General features: G+C 37.7%; 1 protein-coding gene across 1 annotated transcript in view; it reads left to right on the forward strand.

The window, feature by feature from the left end:
- The first annotated feature begins 3,040 nt into the window (after positions 1 to 3,040).
- Positions 3,041 to 19,933, forward strand: part of CNTLN (centlein) — a 197,219-nt gene continuing 180,326 nt past the window's right edge. The window contains 2 exon segments of the mRNA XM_063423407.1: positions 3,041 to 3,158; positions 3,264 to 3,517. Coding sequence (XP_063279477.1) covers positions 3,041 to 3,158; positions 3,264 to 3,517 — 372 coding nt within the window.

Genomic DNA, 19,933 nt, shown 5'->3' on the forward strand with positions numbered 1-19,933 from the left:
CACTGTAGCTGACAAACATCTTTCAGAAAGTACCTATTTGATGATGCTATTTCCTAGCAAACTACTGGTGACAAATATGAACAGTGAACATAAAAATCCAAGGAGAAATGCAAATTCATTAGTATAATATTTTAACACTTTCAATTAAAATCAGATTATTAAGAACATTTTTTGTTTAAAGAAAAAAGAAAATGCTGTATTATGCACTTACACATATTTCCTTTAATAATGAAGCATTTGGGATGGCCACAATGGATGGAGTAACTTTTTTATTTCACATTAGGGTAAGGAAAGGAAATACACAATCAGAAAAAAAAGAAATTATGTGATCAGGAGTAAATGCAACATGTTTGTAATATGAACACGTTTCAAAAAAAGATTTGGAGTTTCCCAAGGGCAAAAAGAAAATCCAAACAAAAAATATTTTTTGCTTCTGTCACCAAAGCAACTTGGAGAACATTTCTATTTGTGTAACATTCACAGGAACTGTGAGTAAAAGCCATAACAAATAGGTTTTGATAGTGCAATGTATTTCTAATAGATGTTGTTCAATTTTATACAAGTGAAATCCAAAGAGTAAATAGTTTTGGAAGAATTTAGCCTACCAGTCTCATGGACTTGGTAACTGTAAAAGCAGGGGTTCCAAAATACAAAGATCTGGAAGAAATATAATGCACGAAATACTCTGATACAAGTCAATGTCTCCCAATTCACCAAAACTTGCCAACTCCATATTTTAAATTTTCTCCGATATTCTAAGAATTATCATGAATACTGTTTGGGTTAATAACTAGAAACTTTATTATAGAGAATGAGCTTATGAAATAACAGGAAAACAAATGTGATGTTTGTTAAATGATACACAAAAATATTATGTCCTTAAAATAATTATCTTGCTATGGGGGAGTGTTACTTTTGTGTTCATTGTAGTAAAATGTTTTGTCTACACAAATAGTAAATACACAATTTTTCTTTTAAGGTTCTAAAGTTGTAGGGAATTGCAGTCTTGTTTTGTGTTCTGTTAAGCTTTCAGCCTAGCCCCTGTAATAACTGAATCTTCTCAGCTCAACTTTGAATGACCTTGTACTTGGAAAATATTTTTGAATCCTATTTAGTCATTGTAGTTGTTCAGAAGTTAATCTAAGCACATTGTTTTTTAACTATTGTTAGCTTCTTGTTCCCCAAGTGTAATAGGGAACAAACGGTCAAGGGGACAATGATAAAAATATTAAGAAACAGATGAAAAACAAAAAAGACAGTTATTAAAAGGCAGGAATGTGGAAAAAGTGAAGGCTCCATAGAATCATAGCAACTAGATAATTTATGGTAGAAGAGAACTAGGAGATCCTAAAGGCAAAGAAAAATTTTAAATGTAAATATGTTAGAATTGACATGATAGGTCATTATGGTCATATGAACATTTATTAACACACAAAGATAAATTACAGGAAGTGCAAGATCACAAATATGGGATGACACAATACACAATGAGTGATGAACTATAAAAATCATAAAGGATGTTCTAAGGAAAGATGGGGTATTGATCCAGTAAGTGTGGAATCTCCTTGAATCCCCATATAAGTGGACAGAGAAGAGTCAAATGCACTCTCCCACCTTTACATTTACATTCATAATTGTGCAGATAATACTTGCAGTAATAGTAAAAATTTTAATTGAAAAATTATATAAAAAATCTTGGCATTGAGTGCCATAGCCACTCTCTTCTTCTGAGAAGGCCTCCTGGACATCAGTGTGACGAAAAATTAACTTGCCAGGCACACCTATCACCAAGGATGCAGGAATCTTTCTGCTAGGGCAACAGATGGAAGGACTGGACATTTAAATATCTGTCCTATTCACACAGTGTGAAACCTTCTTGCTCCTCTGCACGTGCACACACACAGTCTAAGAGTTTTATTTATTGTCACAGTGGTACATGCAGGGCAACTTTCCTAGCAACTGTACAAAAGTTACAATGGAGAGGAAAAGACAATATACTTCTCTCTAAAAACAGGTATAATATTCCTGTAGTAAGGTACTGATGTTGGTGAAATGCAGTTTTTAGGCTAAAATATATTCTGACCATGTTTCAACCTTTTTCTCCATTTGTTCGGGGGAAAGTCTATGCATCTTATGAGTATTTTGCTTCCCATGTAGGTTACACAACGATTTGCTTTGGCAAATTTAACCCTTTATTACAAAACCAGGTACTCTGCATATATAGATCTTAAACAGAATACAGCTTCATAGTGGCACCACCTGAAATATTTCACCTATTTGTAAGGGTTAGATCTTTGAAGCCTTCCTTTGCTTTCAGTTGTAGGCTCTGAAACCCAACTCTGTAAGTGATAAGTCTGAAAAATTTCCTGTCTGAGAAACAAGTGTGCTTATGGATCCCAAAACCCTATCAAGACCTAACCTAAACCCAGGTCTCTGACTCTTGTCTTGCAATTGTTATTATTTAATTCATAGAAGAAACAAACAAACTAACGAAAAGGCATGAGACATCTGACTCAGGTATGCTGGAGCCTCAGTACCTCGCAGAACACCCAGAAGCATCTCATTGCCCCATCAGTGTGCAGAGGTGTTCTGAAGGCAGGATGTCAGCAGGTGGATCCAGGCTACGCTCGCTGGTGGCAAGCAACAGGACAGGAGGCAATGGGCAAAAACTTATGCACAGGAAACTCCGCTGGATCATGAGGAGGATCCTCCTTACTGCGCAGAGGCCGAGCTTTGAGCTGGTTGCCCATGGAGGCTGTGGAAGTGTCGCTAAGTGTGGAAGATCGATATTCAAGAACGATCCTGTGCAACATGCTGTGGTATGACCCTGCTTGAGCACGCAAGTTGGACCCGATTGTTTACTGTGGTCCCTTCCAGCCTGACCCTTTCTGTGAGTTTGACCTCTGCGGTTCACACGTAAATATCTAGGTTCTAAAAGGGCAGGGATCCGCTGGATTGCCGGCATTTCCAACATCCTCGGCTCAGCACCTTCGCTCACAGCAGGTGCCCCTACCCCAGAAGAAGGGGCGGCAGGTGCCCGATGGCGGGCGCAGGCGGCGGCAGGTGCCGCACGCCCGCCGTGCCGCCCCCGCAGCGCCTCACCGCCGCTGCCGCCCGGCGCATGCGCGGCCGCGGCGCTCGGGCGGGCGAATTCAAACGTGCCCCTCGCCCCTTCTCCTCGCTGGGGTAGCGGTTGCTCTGTGACGTCATTGCACCGCGTCCTTTTCTTCCCTCCGGTTTCCGGTGCCCGCCCGCGCCGTGAGTGCGGCAGAAAGTTTTCGTTTGTAGGGTTCGCGGCGTCGATATTCTCCCCTTTCCCCAGGCGCGGGCGGGCGGGCGGGTGCTGCCTGAGCCCGCTCCGCCAGGCGCGGACCCTCCTCTCCCCTCGCCGTCCCCGCAGGAGGAGCGGCGAGAGGCTTTCGGCGGTGGCTTCGGGGTGCTCGGAGGCGGCGGCGCAGCGGGTGGCGGAGCAGGAGGAAGAGCTGCGGGTCTGGCGGAGCAGCTGAGCCGCTGCCAGGTACCTGAGCACGGGGCGAGGGTCGGCCCGGGGCCAGGCGGGTGCGTCCCGCTTGGGGCCGAGGGTTCGCGTCCCACTCCCGGCGGGCAAGGAGGAGTAGCAGGGCCGCGGGCACCCGGCGCCTCCGAGACATGAAATAAATGGGGCTTGGGCCCTTGCCCTGGGTAAAACCACCTGTCTTGAAGCTGTTTTGTTCAGCCTCCCAGAAGCCACTGTTCGCTTGAATTGAAATTGCAAGTGTCCTGAGGCACTGTCTTGTGCAACTTCGGGAAATAATGAACAGGCACATGTGTTTTAGAGAATTTTAAGTCTTGAAGGAACCTTTGGAGGTAATTTCGTCTCTCCCCTAACATTGCATCAGGATTAAATATACCCAAATTGTTTCTGGGGAGGGAGGGCTTAATGAGTAATTGTGGGTGTACTTTCAAAAGTTCCTCCTTGCGTCTAACCCCGCGGCCTCCCTTCATAGGTACACTTTCCTATTTTTTCCATTTGGTCGTTCATTGCTGATAGTTAGGCGTATTTATTAAAAATATAAAAACGTTGGTGATGTGAGGTCTCGTTCTAGATATCAGCAAAACTTCTCTGCCAAACACATTGATTACATCAAAAGTATATGGCAGAGAGGAAGGTGACACCTAATGCTACAGGTAGCCAAAACAGTATTTTCATATCGGATGTGATCTGGTTAAAGCCATGAAGGCCTGGGCTGATGAAGCCATCAAAAGAAAGCATCCATCTGAAAGTAGAGAAGCAAGATATGCTTCAAGAAGCATTAATACAGTTGGCGTTGGATTCCTGCCGTGGGTGGAATCAAGACTTCCTGAGAAAAGATATTGCGTAGGAGAGCTGTGGGGAGAAGGAGCTGTTAATGAAAATTTCCTGTTTGGAAATGCTGAACGGTGCTAAATGCTTTGGGGATATCTTCAATGAGAGAAGTGAGAGAAGTTAAGGAAACTCTCTAAAAAGATATTGTTTACTATTCCTAGTATGCATATGTGCGCTATCAGACAAAATTGGTGGAGGCAGAAGGAAGCCTGTGCTCTGCTCATTTGCTAGTTGAAAATTAATTATGTATTACTAAAACCTTGTAGCATGTAGTATTTTTGAAAAGCATTACAAATACTAGAAACTTTGACGGAAACAATATAAATATGAATTTCTAATCGCTTTGGTAACTTTATGTGCACAAATTGTAGTTAAGCATCTGATTTCCCCTTTAGATTAATTTCAGTTACATGTGCATTTCTACTTGTTCTTTGATGAACACATATGTGTTGAAGTCAGCAAACAAAATATTTTGAAATGTATTTATTTTAAGTTTCTTGCATATTATCTTGCCATTCTTGGATCTTTGTTTTTTATCAGATAAGATAGCTTTTTCTGAGGAAGGTAGGCAAAAAAGGAACAGGAAGATTGTTACAGTTCTGTTTTTGAAAACAGAACCCAGTCAGTGTCCTGTAGTAATCTCTCCTGCTCTAGGTAGAATCCAGTATGTACCGTCCTTCTAACGACAGGGGATGCATGTGTTCAGGATTTATTTCAGATTATTGGTAAAATAATAAAGAAAGTGAAGCAGCAATCTCTAAGTAGAGATTCTCTCAAAGAACTGCAGTATAGAGATCTACATGCTTTAGTATTTTACTAATCCATCAATACATTTGACAGGTTTAAGCATGTGTATGTTATGTAAAGAAGGGGGAAGCCGGATTTTAATAAGTAAAAGAGATTATAGCCTTGTCAGTTAGGCAGCTTTCTCAGTATAGCATTTATCTAAAGTGATTAACTTTGTAAAGAAAGTTTTGTGAAGATATTCTGGATTCTGAATGGGAACTAAAATGTCCTGATTTAATGAATGGACTTCGGTAAGATTCTTCAAGTGGTTTGCAGGTCAACTGATGAAATTATTTGTAGATGGTTAGTCCATCTTAAGGTCATATTTCATGTGAGAACTTTGTGCAAAGACAAGTCCAAAGCATAAATTCATATGGGTAATGTTAATGTGTTTTTCTAGCATCTTTATAGGTGAAATACAAACTTGTTGCTGACCAGCTAATTTCTTTAGCATAGTTTCATCTGGTGTGGTTTACCTAATTTCCTTTAGATCTAAGAACTTGTTCTGTTTCTGTGCTGTCTCCTAATATTTGCAGGTCTTGTTAACTAGAATCATGAAACCATTTAGGTTGGAAGGGAATTCTTGAGAGCATCTATTGCATCCCACCTTGGAACAGATAGCCGAGGACAGTACCTAGTTAAGTTTTGAGTATTTCCACTCCTGGAGACTGCAACCCCTCAGGACAACCTGTGCAGGTGTATCACTGTAAAATTTGGATAGGAAAAGTATGCAAATGTCTTTATAAAAGATGTTAGTGAGAGGGTGTTAACTTTTCATCCAGCAACTGGGGATCTGTTGGCTAAGTACATGGGAGCCTTCTCTCGCTAGTGAAGCTCCTGAGTCTTAGTTTAAATACTGGGCATGCTACCTTTGCTCTAACCTCAGGTATTCCAGGCATCTACTTCTGGACGTTGTTCCTTTTCTGTGACAGAATTCTGGAGAACCTGACTCTTTTAGTCATCCAGGATGGTGGTCTTTATGTTCAAAAGAAGGTTCTTACTCACATTTATTCTATTCTTTTATGGTAACAATTCCCACAAAATAAAGGTGAGTACAAGAGTCATATATGGTATTTTTAGTACTTCCTTTATTTTTTTGTGTTCCTTCTTCCCTTGTTTTCTAAAGCTGAGGTTCTACTACTAAGGCTTCACTTCTACATCTTAGGCTGGTAGTATTTGATATTTACTTTAATACTACTCAGACCATTGTAGAAGTGAGTATCAATCGTAATAAGCAAAATCTCAGAGTAGGGCCTGTTAAAAGCATAATTTTGTTGCAGTCAGTCTGTAAAAATTGACGTTGACATCAGTTCTATGGTGGAATTTGCAAAAATGAGAAAGCCAAATTAAGAAAATAGTCCAAAGCGCCCAGATTGTCCACTGAGAAGCCTTGTATAAAGCTAGGGAGGTGTAGTTCTACAGTATCCTGTTTTGGGAAAATTAGGGTTGTATCTGCAGTAAGATATTTTGTGATTATTTTTAATTTCAGTGGCTCCTCTTCTTAAATTATTTGAGAATTACTTGAGAAATAAAGTTATGGTTCTTGAAAACAATTGAAAAGTAAACAGAAAATTGTTTTTTATTTTTAAATTTCATGTTATCTTTGGCACCTTGTTACATTTCTGTGATGGGCTTGGCATTGTTGGAGGGCAGTGGAAGGACAACAGTCAAATAATAGGTCATGTCACATCTTGTCTCTATTACTTGTGTCAACTGCTGCATTCTATTTCAGGATTTTATGCTGCTGCCTACCACCTCAAAATATCAAGACCTTCAGTACCTATGTTCTTATTAATCTTAGGAGGTTTTGTTTTTTCTTGTTTAAAAGATCTGGCTTGTGTTTCCCCTCCATCTTGTTTTCCCTTGTGGTTGTGTATTTTTGGGAGTGAAGCAGATGGATATGCTGTTTTTGCAAAACATAGTGGCTCCTGGTATAGGAAATTAATCAGGTTTGTTTGTTGCTGTTTTTTCCTTGTGGGTTGTTGTGGGTTTTTTTTGTTTTGTTTTGTTTTGTTTTGTTTTGTTTTGTTTTGTTTTGTTTTGTTTTGTAAGGGGGATGATATGTGTTATCTCTGGAAGCTCATTCTATGGGTGGAGTTTCTGAGTCAAGATTATATTCTTTAGCTTTTTTATGTACTTTCTCTTTAGTCTTGTGTATTTCTTTAAACCCCTGTTTGGTCTGTAGAGATTCATAGCATGTTCCTTGGTGTCCTGTAGGGAAGCTTCTTGTGAAGGACAGTTCATTTGGTGTAAAATAATGTGCATTGCTAAATTGATGATTGATGTCCTAGCTCTCAGGCTCTTTCTAGGATAGTCACTTTCATGCTCCCCTATTCTGTAGCTGAAAAGATAGGAATAGTTCTTCCAGGTATTCCATCGTGGCAATCTACATCAAATCCTTGCCTAGAACAAGAAAGTGATTCTGGACAGGATTTTCCACATCAAACAGAGTTCCTGTATTGATGGTAATATAGAAAGTTGGAAGAAGCAAGCACATTGTCTTCTGGTTCTACATATGCTGTTCGTGATACTCACAAGACAAGTTTGATTTGTTTAGGTGGAATTTATATTTACCAGCCTAGGATCTCTCTATTCATCAAAAATGCTGTTTTGAATTCAAACAAGTATCTTAACAATTTACCCATTACTAGTTTCAAAAAAGACCAAGACACCATCAGTCTTCATTCTACTCATTGCAGCTTGTTGATTTCAAAGCTAATGTGGCATGTCCGTCTGCTAATATATACTGTGTTTTCCTTACTGAGGACTTTCTTTTCTGACTTTGTGGTTCTACCAAGCTGAACTACTCTTTATCTTTTTTTTTTTTCTTCCCTGAATAAAAATGCATGTATAACTTTTAGGGAGGTCTTGTTAGTGTTATCTTCTGCAGCTCATGTGTGTTTTCTGTCAGTGATAGTTATAATGTCTAATCCTTTTCGGTGTTTGGAATTATGTACCCCATTGTGTGGGTACCCTGCACAGCCCAAAAACTAGTCAGCTGACTGGCAACAGTCTGCAGACTAAACTGTTTCATCAAAGAAACCATACTGTATGGTTTCCAGTTTACAAATGCAGTTTATCCACCAAAAAATAGATAGTTCACTATTAGTAAAAAAGTTAGGAGCTGATCAGTAATCTGTTGAAGGTTCTGCTGTAGCAGATTCACCAGTAGCATTTCAACACTTCTGTCAGAAGATGCTAAATGCAAATGAGTAATAAAGAGATTTTCCAGTAGCTGCTGTTGTTCTTGCTTCTCTTTATTACCAGTGGTTGGAAAGAAATCTTGAAGAATGGACTACATATATCTCTTGGCATTTTTGGGTAAAAGAGGATCAAGAAGGTTGATCACAAGGCTGCTGTTTTGTGGGAAGTGCAGTGGCAGTGATTTCTATTGTTTCTTGCCTTGTTTCATGCTGTGCTTCCTGCTTATTGTGAAAAGCTATGCATAGAACCATTTTGGTCTTCATGTCCTTTTTTATAGTATGCTTGAAGAAAAAGAACAGTTATTCATGGGCAATGGAACTGCCTAGTTTTGATCGCTTTCTGTGTCAGGGAGGGTTGTAAAATGTTCTATTTGCCATCATTAGCACTGATAACAGAAAATATTTCATTGGCTGTAAAAACAGGTGCATTTATTCATTCTGGACCAATTTAATATCCAGCACACCCACTGAAAATAAAGTAGCCATGATACTATTGATTTATACGTAGTTTTAGCACCCCTCTCCTTTATTTACAAGTAAACCTGAAAAATATATTAACACATCAAGACATTGTGTTGCTTTATAATACCTGACTAGATATTGCAGATGCATTTTGATTACCCATTATACATATTAGAAATGTTTTTAAATCAATATCTGAGAATTGAAAGTAACAATAAATTAAAAAATCTCAAAAAACAAGAAAACTAAAACATAGTTCTTCCATGGTGATCTATTTTTTGTCGACTTTGCTTTTATCCGTCTAATTTTGTGACCAAAATTGAGATTTTTGTAAACTACCAGTATGAGAATTTGAATGTGTCAGTATTTCTTCTAGATAGTTGATATCCATACAGTTCTTTTTGAAATGGAGCAAAATGTTTAGTGCTTCCATTCATTAAATGCTAATTTCTTTTATTAGTGATTAAGCCAAGACCACATATTTATTGGTGCCAAGGGTTGCCAGCTGTTTAGTGCTTTGGGTGGGTTTTTTTTGTTATTTTATATTCTTATATTTTAACATAAGGAGTGTAAATCATGTGAGTCTGATTAGTACAATTGTTGTTAATAAAGGCCTTACACTTTGTGTTATATACAGAAGTAGTGTTGTTGAATACCTAAGTTTCTTTCCTTCTACTTTTTTTTTAACTTCTGACAAATTTTAGTTGTGGAGCGAAATTTTTTTTATCTGGTATTACTTTTGAAAAATTCTGATTTAGAATATAGAAGTAAAACTGAAGATGAACTAAAAGTGAGATTTTGAAAAAAAAGTTTATTTTTGTGCTTCATAAAGTAGCTCCCTGTTCACAGTATGTCTCTCTGTGAATATTTCAGATTGGCCCACCATGTCAGTGGCAATTTAAAATTTGGGCTAGAGATTACAGAGTCATAGAAAAGCTTGGGTTGGAAGGACCTTTAAGGTGTGGTTGTTGTCCACACTTTACTTACATTCAATCTCAATCTATACTTAATCCAAATTTAAATATTTTTAAATTGAAATGGGTACAGTTTAAAATTGTTGAACCTTCTCCTGTTACTTGAGGTATTGTTAAAATCTGTCTTTCTTACAAATGCCCTTTAGATATTGAAAGGCTGCAGTCAGGACCCTTGTATGCATTTTCCAGGCAGCACAAACCCAAGTCTTTCATCCTGTTTTCACAGGAAAGGTGTTCCATGCCTCTGATTAGTTTTGTGGCCCTACTATGGACCTGTGCTGATATGGCCATGTCTTTCTGGTGCTAGGGTCCACAGAGCTGGACACAGTACTCTATGTCGGGTCTCACAAGCAGACAAGAGAGGGGGAATATTGTCTCCTGTGACTTGGTAGGCCCAGGATATGTTTGGTTTTCTCATGTGCAAGTGTGTGCTGCTGGCTCATGCTCAGCATTTTGTCCAGCAGTTCATGCAAGTCGTTTTCCACAGTACTCCTCTCAGTCAGTTCATCCCACAGTCTGTATTGATACAGACTTTGCCCAACCCCAGTGCAAGATTTTGCACTTCACCTTGCTTCAACTTTGAGATTTTCAAGCCAGTCGATGTCATTCCCTCTGGGTGGCATCCATTTCTACTGGTGTAGAAACTGCAGTGCTCAGCTTGGTACTGTTTATATCATGACAATGTAATTAGGAAGATACTGAACAGTACTGGTTTCAGTATAAACCCTGGAGGAACGCCACTTTTGATTGGTTTCTGTGTGGACACACTGCTGTTGACTATAACCCTCTGGAAAAGGACATAGAGCCCATACAACGACCTCGGCACTTATTCATCTAATAATCCATCCGTCAAACCCATTAGCTCTCCAATGAAATGGCAAGAATGTTGTGGGGAACTGCATCAAAGCCTTTACGGTAGTGTAGGTAGATGACATCCATAGCTCTTCATTTATCCACTGATATGATCACTCCATTTATAGGACCATTAGATTATCGGGCATGGTTTGCCCGTGGTAAAGTATGTTGCCAGTATTTAACTACCTTCTTGTCATCCATGCGACTTGTTGTAGTGTACCGGTTTGAAAGCAAACCAGTGAGAGATTCCAAGTTAGAACTACAGTTTAATAGAAAAATTAAAATAAGGTCAAACGTACAGAAAGAGTGGCAGAGTCAGAATAGAGCCTGACACCCTGTTTGTCAGGGTGTTGGTGGCAGTCTGATTTAAATGATAGATGTGGTTCTGTTGAAGCGGTGATCCTGTAGAAGGGTCTGGTCTTTCTCTGAAGGTTCAGTGGTGGTTATGTAGCTCTTGTCCTCTGGGAATACAGAAGGTAGGGCTGGCCTTGGTGTTCCAAGGCTCCGATTATATCCAGGTAGGAATACTTGGTTCCTCCCCCTAGGCAGAGCTTCTCACGATGGGATGATGTAATTTTTGAGTCCTGCAGTGAGACCTTGATTAGCAGAGATAGCCTCCAGAGGGAGTTATCAGGGATGAGTCATGGAGAAGATAAAGAACACTGCCACACCTGTTTTAAGAACTTATGAAGATGGTAATATATATTTTTGGTTGCATCTTACAATGTAACCTAAGACACATAGCACATAACAGGAGGAGCCGTTCCATGATTTTACTGGGCACCGTGGTAATGGTTGCAAATTGGTGGTTCTCGTGATCCTTTTTACCCTTTTTAAAAAAAAGACATGAAATTTCCTTTTCTCCAGTCACTAGGGACTTTGTCTGACTGCCGTAAGATAGACATGAGTGCAAAAAATACCTGTTAAGAGAACAACAAACCACTGCTTTTGTCAAGAAAGGAAGTTACATTTTATGTGCAGAGATCTAGGCTCTTGTAATTTTTCCAAATGCACGGAGGAGGCCCCTAGAACACAATTCCATGTCTACCTTTACCATGTGTTACAGATTCAACATGGAAGAAAATGACTGAATGTAGCTGGTTTAGTTTTCCAATCTAATTATTTTGTTTTGGGAAGGATGTATGCTGTTCTTGAGGAGTGACTTCAAATATTCTTGTCCTTTGCTGGTTTTGAGAGTGCATTGTTTGAAGTTTAGCTCACAACTTAAAAGGTATGCAAGTATTCTCCTATTTGTTCACTATTTTACAGGATTTGGAAAATACTACAATGTCATTTCAGGTGCAGTGGAAATAATGGACCCAAATTGCACTTGGTTAGTCATGGTAATACAATGGGAATATACCCAAATGCATACATATGTATTGTATTGTCTGTAAGATTAAATTATTGATGCATTCCTGTATTCTTGAATGTATGAAGAATCACAAATGCATCATGTTTATATTAGTCCAGAGCACTACATTTAAACAAAACTGAGAGCTGTGCTGAAGCTTTAAAATTACCTTGTGCTCTGAAATGGTTAAAGTAACTCTCAGAATTGTAGTGATGACAGGAAGCAGTTATGTGACTTAGAAAATTCATGTCCTATCCATTTCTGTGCATCTTCTGTCTAAATTACTTCTATGGCTAGTTACTTTTAATTAAAGTGGTTTAAAAAGTGACAGCTTGAAATGAAATCTGGCAGATCACTTATCCTGTCCTTGATCTAGAAAGGGATTAAAAGAAAGCTTTTGATTTCTCACATTTTCTCCTTTTTGAAAAGATTTCCTGCATTCATCTAGTGCCACATCTCCAATATTGAGTACTCAGAAAAAAGCAACTACTGGTAGAAGGCTGTTCCAGTGAATGAAGGGAAACATCATCCTATGTGCATCCTATGTGCTCATTGAAGAAGAAAATAATTTAGTTTTTGCTATTCAGTGAGGGTGGCATTGTGTGTAATAGGTCCATGTCTATCTAATAAGTGCTGTCTACCAGTGAATTGATGTTTATTTTTGTCCCTTCCTCCTATGATGGTACTGATCTGCCTTCAGTGATGTTAATTTTTTGACTATGCCATGACCAGGAAGTACCTTGTGTTTCCTGTCAGTTGATGCCACAATAAGTCAGTATTTATGCCAATTAAAAATATATAATAAAATTAGTCAGTTAAGTCCACTGCTGGCTTTTTGTTATGCTGATTACCTGACTGAGAGTATGAGGATTAAATCGTGTGATGACAGCATCTTTTAGTATAAGTTGGGTGGTATTTTTTGCCTAGACCACTATTAAGGCATCAACATTGTAACAATGACAGCACTTCATTCTTTTTTTGGTACCTGTTTGCAGAGTAATGAGTAAGGATTCAGTTTCTAAGGGAGTGTGTGCATGTGAAGGTGTGTGTGTGGGTGTATATTTACATATGTGTGTAAGTAAAGCAGCATACTACATTGTCCCTTTTTCGAATCAAATATATATTTATATAAATAGTATAGAATAGTATAGAATAGTATAATAATAACAGTATAAATAGTAATAATAGTATAATAGTATATTTGTTGCAAGAACTACCAAGATAACAGGAATTTCTTTGAATAGAAAATTATGTGTGGAATATACATGAAACTTTTTTTTTTTACTGTAATACATTTACTTATTGATCATATCTCACGCTGCAACATTAAGGAATTGAGGGGATGGGTGAAAATACTCATTTGCCGATGATGTCTATTGAAAAAAGCAGTCAATCTGGTCAAGTCACCTACAGCCCTCTTACATATTTCTACCTGAAAATTAGATGTTAACAGTGCACACTCTCTGTGAATGTCTTCTGTGAACTTGAAAATAACACAGTATTATTTTAAGAGTCTGATGCATCTAAGGTTCTAAGTTTTCTTGTGAGTTACTGATCAGTCTTCTGGGCTTTTTAGGTTGTTGCAATCATAGCACCTCACAGATAGATTATCTGAAGAGTAAGAGTATTTTTTGTTGTGACTACTCAGCAAGACTTGGTTGTAAAGACAATATTTCTTATTTAGGAATGTAATATGTGACTGGAAAAAACAAACACTGGCACAGTAGGGTCAGGAGAGTCTGAACTGACAGTATGCAGCAGTGTAAGTTTAAAAGTCTTGTGAGACATCAAGAAAGAAACAAGTCGTGTCACTTGCATATGCAGTGTATATGTTAGCTTGATAAAGGACTTCAGCTGTTTAGTTGGAAGTGTACTAGTCTGTCCTAGATATTAGGGGAGCCCAGAACAATCCATAGAAAATAATTTCTTGCAGGTTTTTCAGTGCTTATACCAGCCAGCCAGGTTATTTCATATGTTCTCCTCTCACACCCCATGCCCTGTAGTATTTTGATTTCCATACAAATTTTTCCAGCCTGATAATCATGTGTTTTGAAATACCCAATTCATAACACAGAAAATTATCAGTAATTATTATAGAGTTCTTACTGAAATTGACAGTAAACCAATAGCTCCCTCTGTCCTCCCAATGATTTTATTTTCTCACTTGGGGATATGGACTGATTAAAGAACTAAAATGAGAGTATGTGTCCTGTATTTTTGTAGTGATGATTGGAGAGGTGGGGGTGGGGAAGAGGCTATTTGAATTTAGAGTGAAGAGGTTGGGGTTCATGTTTTGCTTTTCTGCTCTGACGGTATTCTCTTCCAGATTTGAGAAGATGAATAATAATAAGTGAATAATAATTTGTAATGCTGTAAAGATTTAAAGTATGATAAGAACACACAATAGTTACCATGCTTAGAAATAAACACAGTGAAACATCAGAAAGAGTACTGATTTCAAATTGCAGGTAACTGAGATGCTTGATGTATGAATTCATGTTAAAGGGAGGAAGTTTTTCAGTTTATCCTTGTTCTCAACACTGTGCATGATACACATCTAAAAAAAACTACAATTACTTGTAAATTTAATACCAACTGTTACGAATGCATAGTTTCTGTGAGATAAAAAAAAGAACAGATACTGCTTATGCTTTTGACACTTATTTCACTGCTAATTTAAGTTTTACTTTAGTAAATTCATTATCATTACTTTAAAAAAATAGATGCCAGCTGATTCTCCTTGATAAAGTGGTATAAAAAATATTCAAAAGATTCTATGGATCTAAGTTTTTATTAGACAAATAACTGCAGTATTGATACAGTTTTAGGTACTTTTGATATCAAATGGCCAGTGAAATATTTATGCTTGGAATTCCTTTCCAAAAGGAAGATAAAATGTTTTAAATAAGGATATTTGTCTTTCCCTGCTTGTCAAAGGCATTCTTTGTTTTTTGATTTCTGCTGATGTTTTATAAATTCACAGCTTCACTTGAAAGCAAATATTCATTCTGTAGCTAGTTATGCCATATAACATTTGTTAGTGGCTTATCTTTTGTCAGTGTTTCTGAGCTTGCTGCCGTTAAAAATCAGTAAGAAAAATCAGTAAAAAAAATCAGTAAGAAAAAAGTTTAATTTGCAAAGAACACTTTCAAAGCCTAAGGTGGTCTGCATTTCTGTTTGTCTTTCAGTATGATGAACTACCATCACTTTCACAGTAGGCTGAGGGGAAAAATGTCACTTTTAAGGAAATACACAATGTGCTCTTTTCTTTTTTTCAGTGTTTTTTTTCTTGCATGCAAACTTTGCAGGGTGAGCATCTTTATCTGACATTAGATGTGTTGTAAGTAATGAGTAATTTTTGCTAGCATTCAAATGACATCTGTATTCTGCCTTTATATAAGATCTCAGCTGTTCAAGGTACACTCTTGCTGACCTCTTGAGCTGTTAACATGCACTTGAGTAGGCTGAATGTTCTTTGGGTTAACTGAAGATTGATACATCCCAGGCCTTGACAGCTGCAGTGTTTTTCTGTGCCAACTTCAGACAGTGTAAGTAAGCAGTCTTTTTTCCATGGAAATTGTTTGGCTCCCAGGGCTTTGCAGGGAAAAGCTTTACCAAGTCCATGAGTTCTGCCAAGAGCTTAAAGAGTGTTTAAACTTCTTTCCATCTTGAACCTTAATAATTTCTAACTAATACTCATTCCATTATACAAAATGCTTAATTAATCATATTCCTTAGATTTAAATGAAATAACTTAAAATGTTTGGCATGTTAAAGATAAGAAAGTATATGGTATGTATTTGGTATATTTAGTATATGGTAACTCAACATTCTTTGACTAATTTCTTAGTAGTATTTTGTCATCATAATGAAAAATTTTGTACATTTCTCTGTAAACTTTCTTCTTCTGAAATAAAGTTCTCATATTTTTAACTTTGGATGAAGTTGTGTTTTTTTGTTTGTTTGATTGTGTTTTTTTCTTTGCTGGTTACGTTATTTGAAGATGCATTTGCGTCCTTATTCTTTTGGCAGAACTACACTTAGGCAAGACATTGCTTAGTTTTGTGTGCATTTAGAGAAGTTAAAGTACATATTGAGTACATAGTGAAAGGCATATGACGATTTAATTTAGAATATCTTTTGATGTAATTGCAGCATTGCTTTATAGTTCTGTGTGCACTCATTCATAATTTGCAGTAACTTTAAATATCAGTTTGTCATCAGGAAAAATAAATAACATGTATTGAAATATCCTTGTTTTGCAGTTTTGGAAATTCCAGTGTATTTTCGCATACTTCCATAGTATTTGTGAAGGCTTTGGTTTGTATTTTGTAGCTGTGGTTGTTGTTATTTGTCCATTTAATGAACACATTTCACCCTCTTTCGTGTAGCTGTTTCTTAGAAATTTGTTTAGTGGCCATTAAATATTCCTAATTAAAAGAAGATTTTTTTTTTTATTTTACAGTCAGGATGAGTTTTTTATTGTTGTTTCATCTACTGTTCTTTTAGCACAGACAGAGGTGTTGCAGAACTTACGAGTGGCAATTTTACTGACACAAGTACAAATTTGTGGCTGATTTTGCTCTTTGGACAACTTAAAGTAGTTTGTGGAACAGTTACAGGTTAAACCGACCTGTCTGTTTAGTTAAAAGAGATGGTTTGTACCTGACTATTTGTGTTTTCATTAGGAATGTTTTTTGAACATTTTTAATATAAATAGAATATTGCATTTTGTATTTATATTATCAAAGGGAGATTTGGCAAAGTTTAGGTAGAAATTCAATTGTCAGAGGCTCAATACATGCTATGTACTGAGCAGAAATTATGGGAGGGATATGAAGACTTCCCTCTTATTATACATATATATAGTACATATTTGTTCATTAGGAACAAGTCAAAACCTATTGCTGTGGTTTTTCATTTTTTTGGCATTTCTTTTTGTAATGGAGCAAAGCTGTGCTTAGGAGTATTCATCTGAAAGTTGTGTGCTATTCTGTGTTCTTGGGATGCCTCAAACTGTTTTCCAGCTGGAGCCTGAAATGTATATGAATCTGCATGGTAGGATGACAAGAAGACATCCGTGCTTGTAAGGAGTCTCATGGTATTGGATAGTGCCTCTTGGAGTCATATGGAACCCCAAGGGTCTCAGCTCTTCTAATATGTGTTTAAAAAAAAAAAAAAAAAAAAAAAAAAAAAAAAAGGTGATTTGGATTTAGGACAGTTAAGGGGAAAGTTAAGGAAGCATGCTTATAAGCAGATCCAAGACTTTAAACAGGCAAACAAAACTAATTAAACTTGGCTCATGAGGTCAGCAATCAGCATAAGAAACTTTTGACTGTTTGCTTGGCTCAAGATTTCTGAGTGGTTTCAGGTAGAATACTATTAGCACTTTGTTCTATTGGGTCTTACCTCTGCTATAATGATTTTGTGGCCTTTAGACTAATTTCTTAGTGACTTATAGTAGTTTAGTGTAAAATACACAGTGAATTCTATATTAAATGTATAAAAATGCTCAACCACTATTATCATGTAATTTCTGCTCTCCATATTTCTGATCAGTTGAGCAATTTGAATTAAAATTATTGCAAAAATTGCAATAGACACAGTGTTTTTTTCCTGTTACTATGATGCAAAGATTTCCTTATACTGAAAGGCAGCAAGGCTGGTGAAAGATCTAGAACGCAAGTCCTGTGAAGAGTGGCTGAGCAAGCTGGGGTTGTTTGGCCTGGAGAAAAGAAGACTGAGAGGTGACCTTTCTGTGACTGTCTGCAAGGAGGGTGCCGCCAGGTGGGGGTCAGTCTCTTCTCACAGGCAGACAGTGACAGGACAAGAGAACACAGACTTGAGTTGTGCCAGGAGAAGTGTAGGTTGAGCATTAGGAAGAATTTCTTCACAGGAAGAGTGACTGGGCGTTGGAATGGGCTGTGCAAGGATGTGGTGGAGTCACTGTCCCTGGAGGTGTCTAAGGAAAGACTGGATGTGGCACTCAGTGCCATATCTACCTGACACAGTGACGTTTAGTCATAGGTTGGACCTCATGATCTCAGAGGTTGTTTCCAGCCTAGTTGATTCTGTAAAAGTAGTGTGATTTCAGCTGGAAGGACTACTGGTTTAATGTCCTTTAAAATAATTTAAAAGAAATCACATTTTCTGTGCTATTGTTTAGAGAGGTTTAGTCTGGCTTTGTGGCTTGTTTTTTGTGTGTTTGTTTGGTTTACCTCCTGACTTACCAGCATAACACAAGATTTTTTTAGATGTTGAAATTACTGTGAATCTGGCTTCTGTGTAGATCTTCATGCTTTTTGGAAGCCTGCAGCAGTTCTTCCAAATCTGAAAAACATTTTTATTTTTCTTTCTGTGTGTGCCTTAGAAGAAGCAGTAGGTCATGCCTGGTTCAGCATCTACACACATTGTAACTTCAGGTAGCCTGGTAAGGCATTTTCAGAAGATGGTGTCATTTATTTTGAGGACATGAAACAAAAGCACACTTTTTATAGTCTTTCCCACTGATACATAGAAGTTCAGTATACTAAGTGCATAAGGTGATAACATGAAATGAGAGGTTGTACTTTTTTTCTTTTTACTTAGTAATCCATTTCATGTGGTGTTAAGTGTTTGTCGTTTAACTTAATTCTGAGCTGAAAGTTAACCTATTTTTAGCACTTGTACTGAACAAAGGCTTGGATACTGAAGTCATTCGAGTTACTAATTGTATGGTGTACAGTTCAGGATTTGTGTTAATTTTCTTCAAAAATGAATGTAGTGCACCATAATCCAGTTAGTTACTGTTGTTTTGCATGCAGCAGAGTCACTTCTGATTATGAAAAGAGTGCTTACAGTAGTAACCCAATTTAGTTAGAGAAGGACTGTGGTTTTTGCAAGTGCTTTGAAAACATCTTGTTCCTCTTTCTGTGCAGCACAAAGGTTTTTGTTAATTGTTTGATTTTGTTTGGAAATTCAAGAAACACAGTCAGCATTTTAAAAGCTGTGCACAATCCATGAAACAGTTAGTTGAAATTTTTCTGCTTTTAAGAAAGATTAACTCTTTCTGATGTACTGCATTTTGCATAAGATGATAATGGTTTTGAATTACAAGATATTTTTGACAATTTGGTTTTTAACATTTAGATTTGACATTAGAAAGCATTTCTTGTCAGGCATTGGAAGAGGTATCTTGGGTTATGTAACCAAAAAAAAAAGTGTATTCTGTTTTATCTGTTGAAAGCAGTTGGGAAGATGTTTATCTCTTGTAACTCCAGGGGGAGGGGAGCAGATGCCTTCTGATAATAGGCCAGCTGTTAAAACCAAGTGGGGCAGTGTTTCTTATCTCTTGCACACTGTCCACCCTTGGGGGATATCTTCTGTTAATGGGCCATTAAGACTCACCAGTGACGTGACACATTACACCATTCCACTGTGAGATGCTCCACCCAGTGGGGGAGGAGCCAACCATTCCTACCAAGATAAAAACTGAGATGTAGAAACACCTGGCAGCCTGTGTTCCACTGGATTCCCAGAGGAAGACTGGACCCATCTCTCGACCACTGGACCCTTTCTACAGGATCATCTCTACTCCAACAGAACCACATCTGTTTCACAAGGAAGATTTATTTGGACTGCTTCCAACACCCTGACCAACAGGGTGTCAGGTCATATTTCTGACTCTGTCAGGGTTTCTAGGTTTTGTTTGTTTGTTTGTTTTTGTACTACTACATTTGTATTTTTAATATTCCTAGTAAAGAACTGTTATTCCATTCCCAAAACTTTGCCTGAAAGCTTTTAACTGCAAAATGGTAATAATTAGGAGGGAGTGGGTTTACATTCTCCATTCCAAGGAATGTCGATTGTAGGTGTTTGTTTTACTTCAAAATTCTGTATGGTTAAAACTTTGTTTATTCAAGAGAACCATTTGCTGTGTTTTTGTCATTCATGGAACAGTGAGTAATTTGCAGGG

The sequence above is a fragment of the Prinia subflava genome, chromosome Z, assembly GCF_021018805.1.
Source record: "Prinia subflava isolate CZ2003 ecotype Zambia chromosome Z, Cam_Psub_1.2, whole genome shotgun sequence".
Lineage (NCBI taxonomy): Eukaryota > Metazoa > Chordata > Aves > Passeriformes > Cisticolidae > Prinia > Prinia subflava.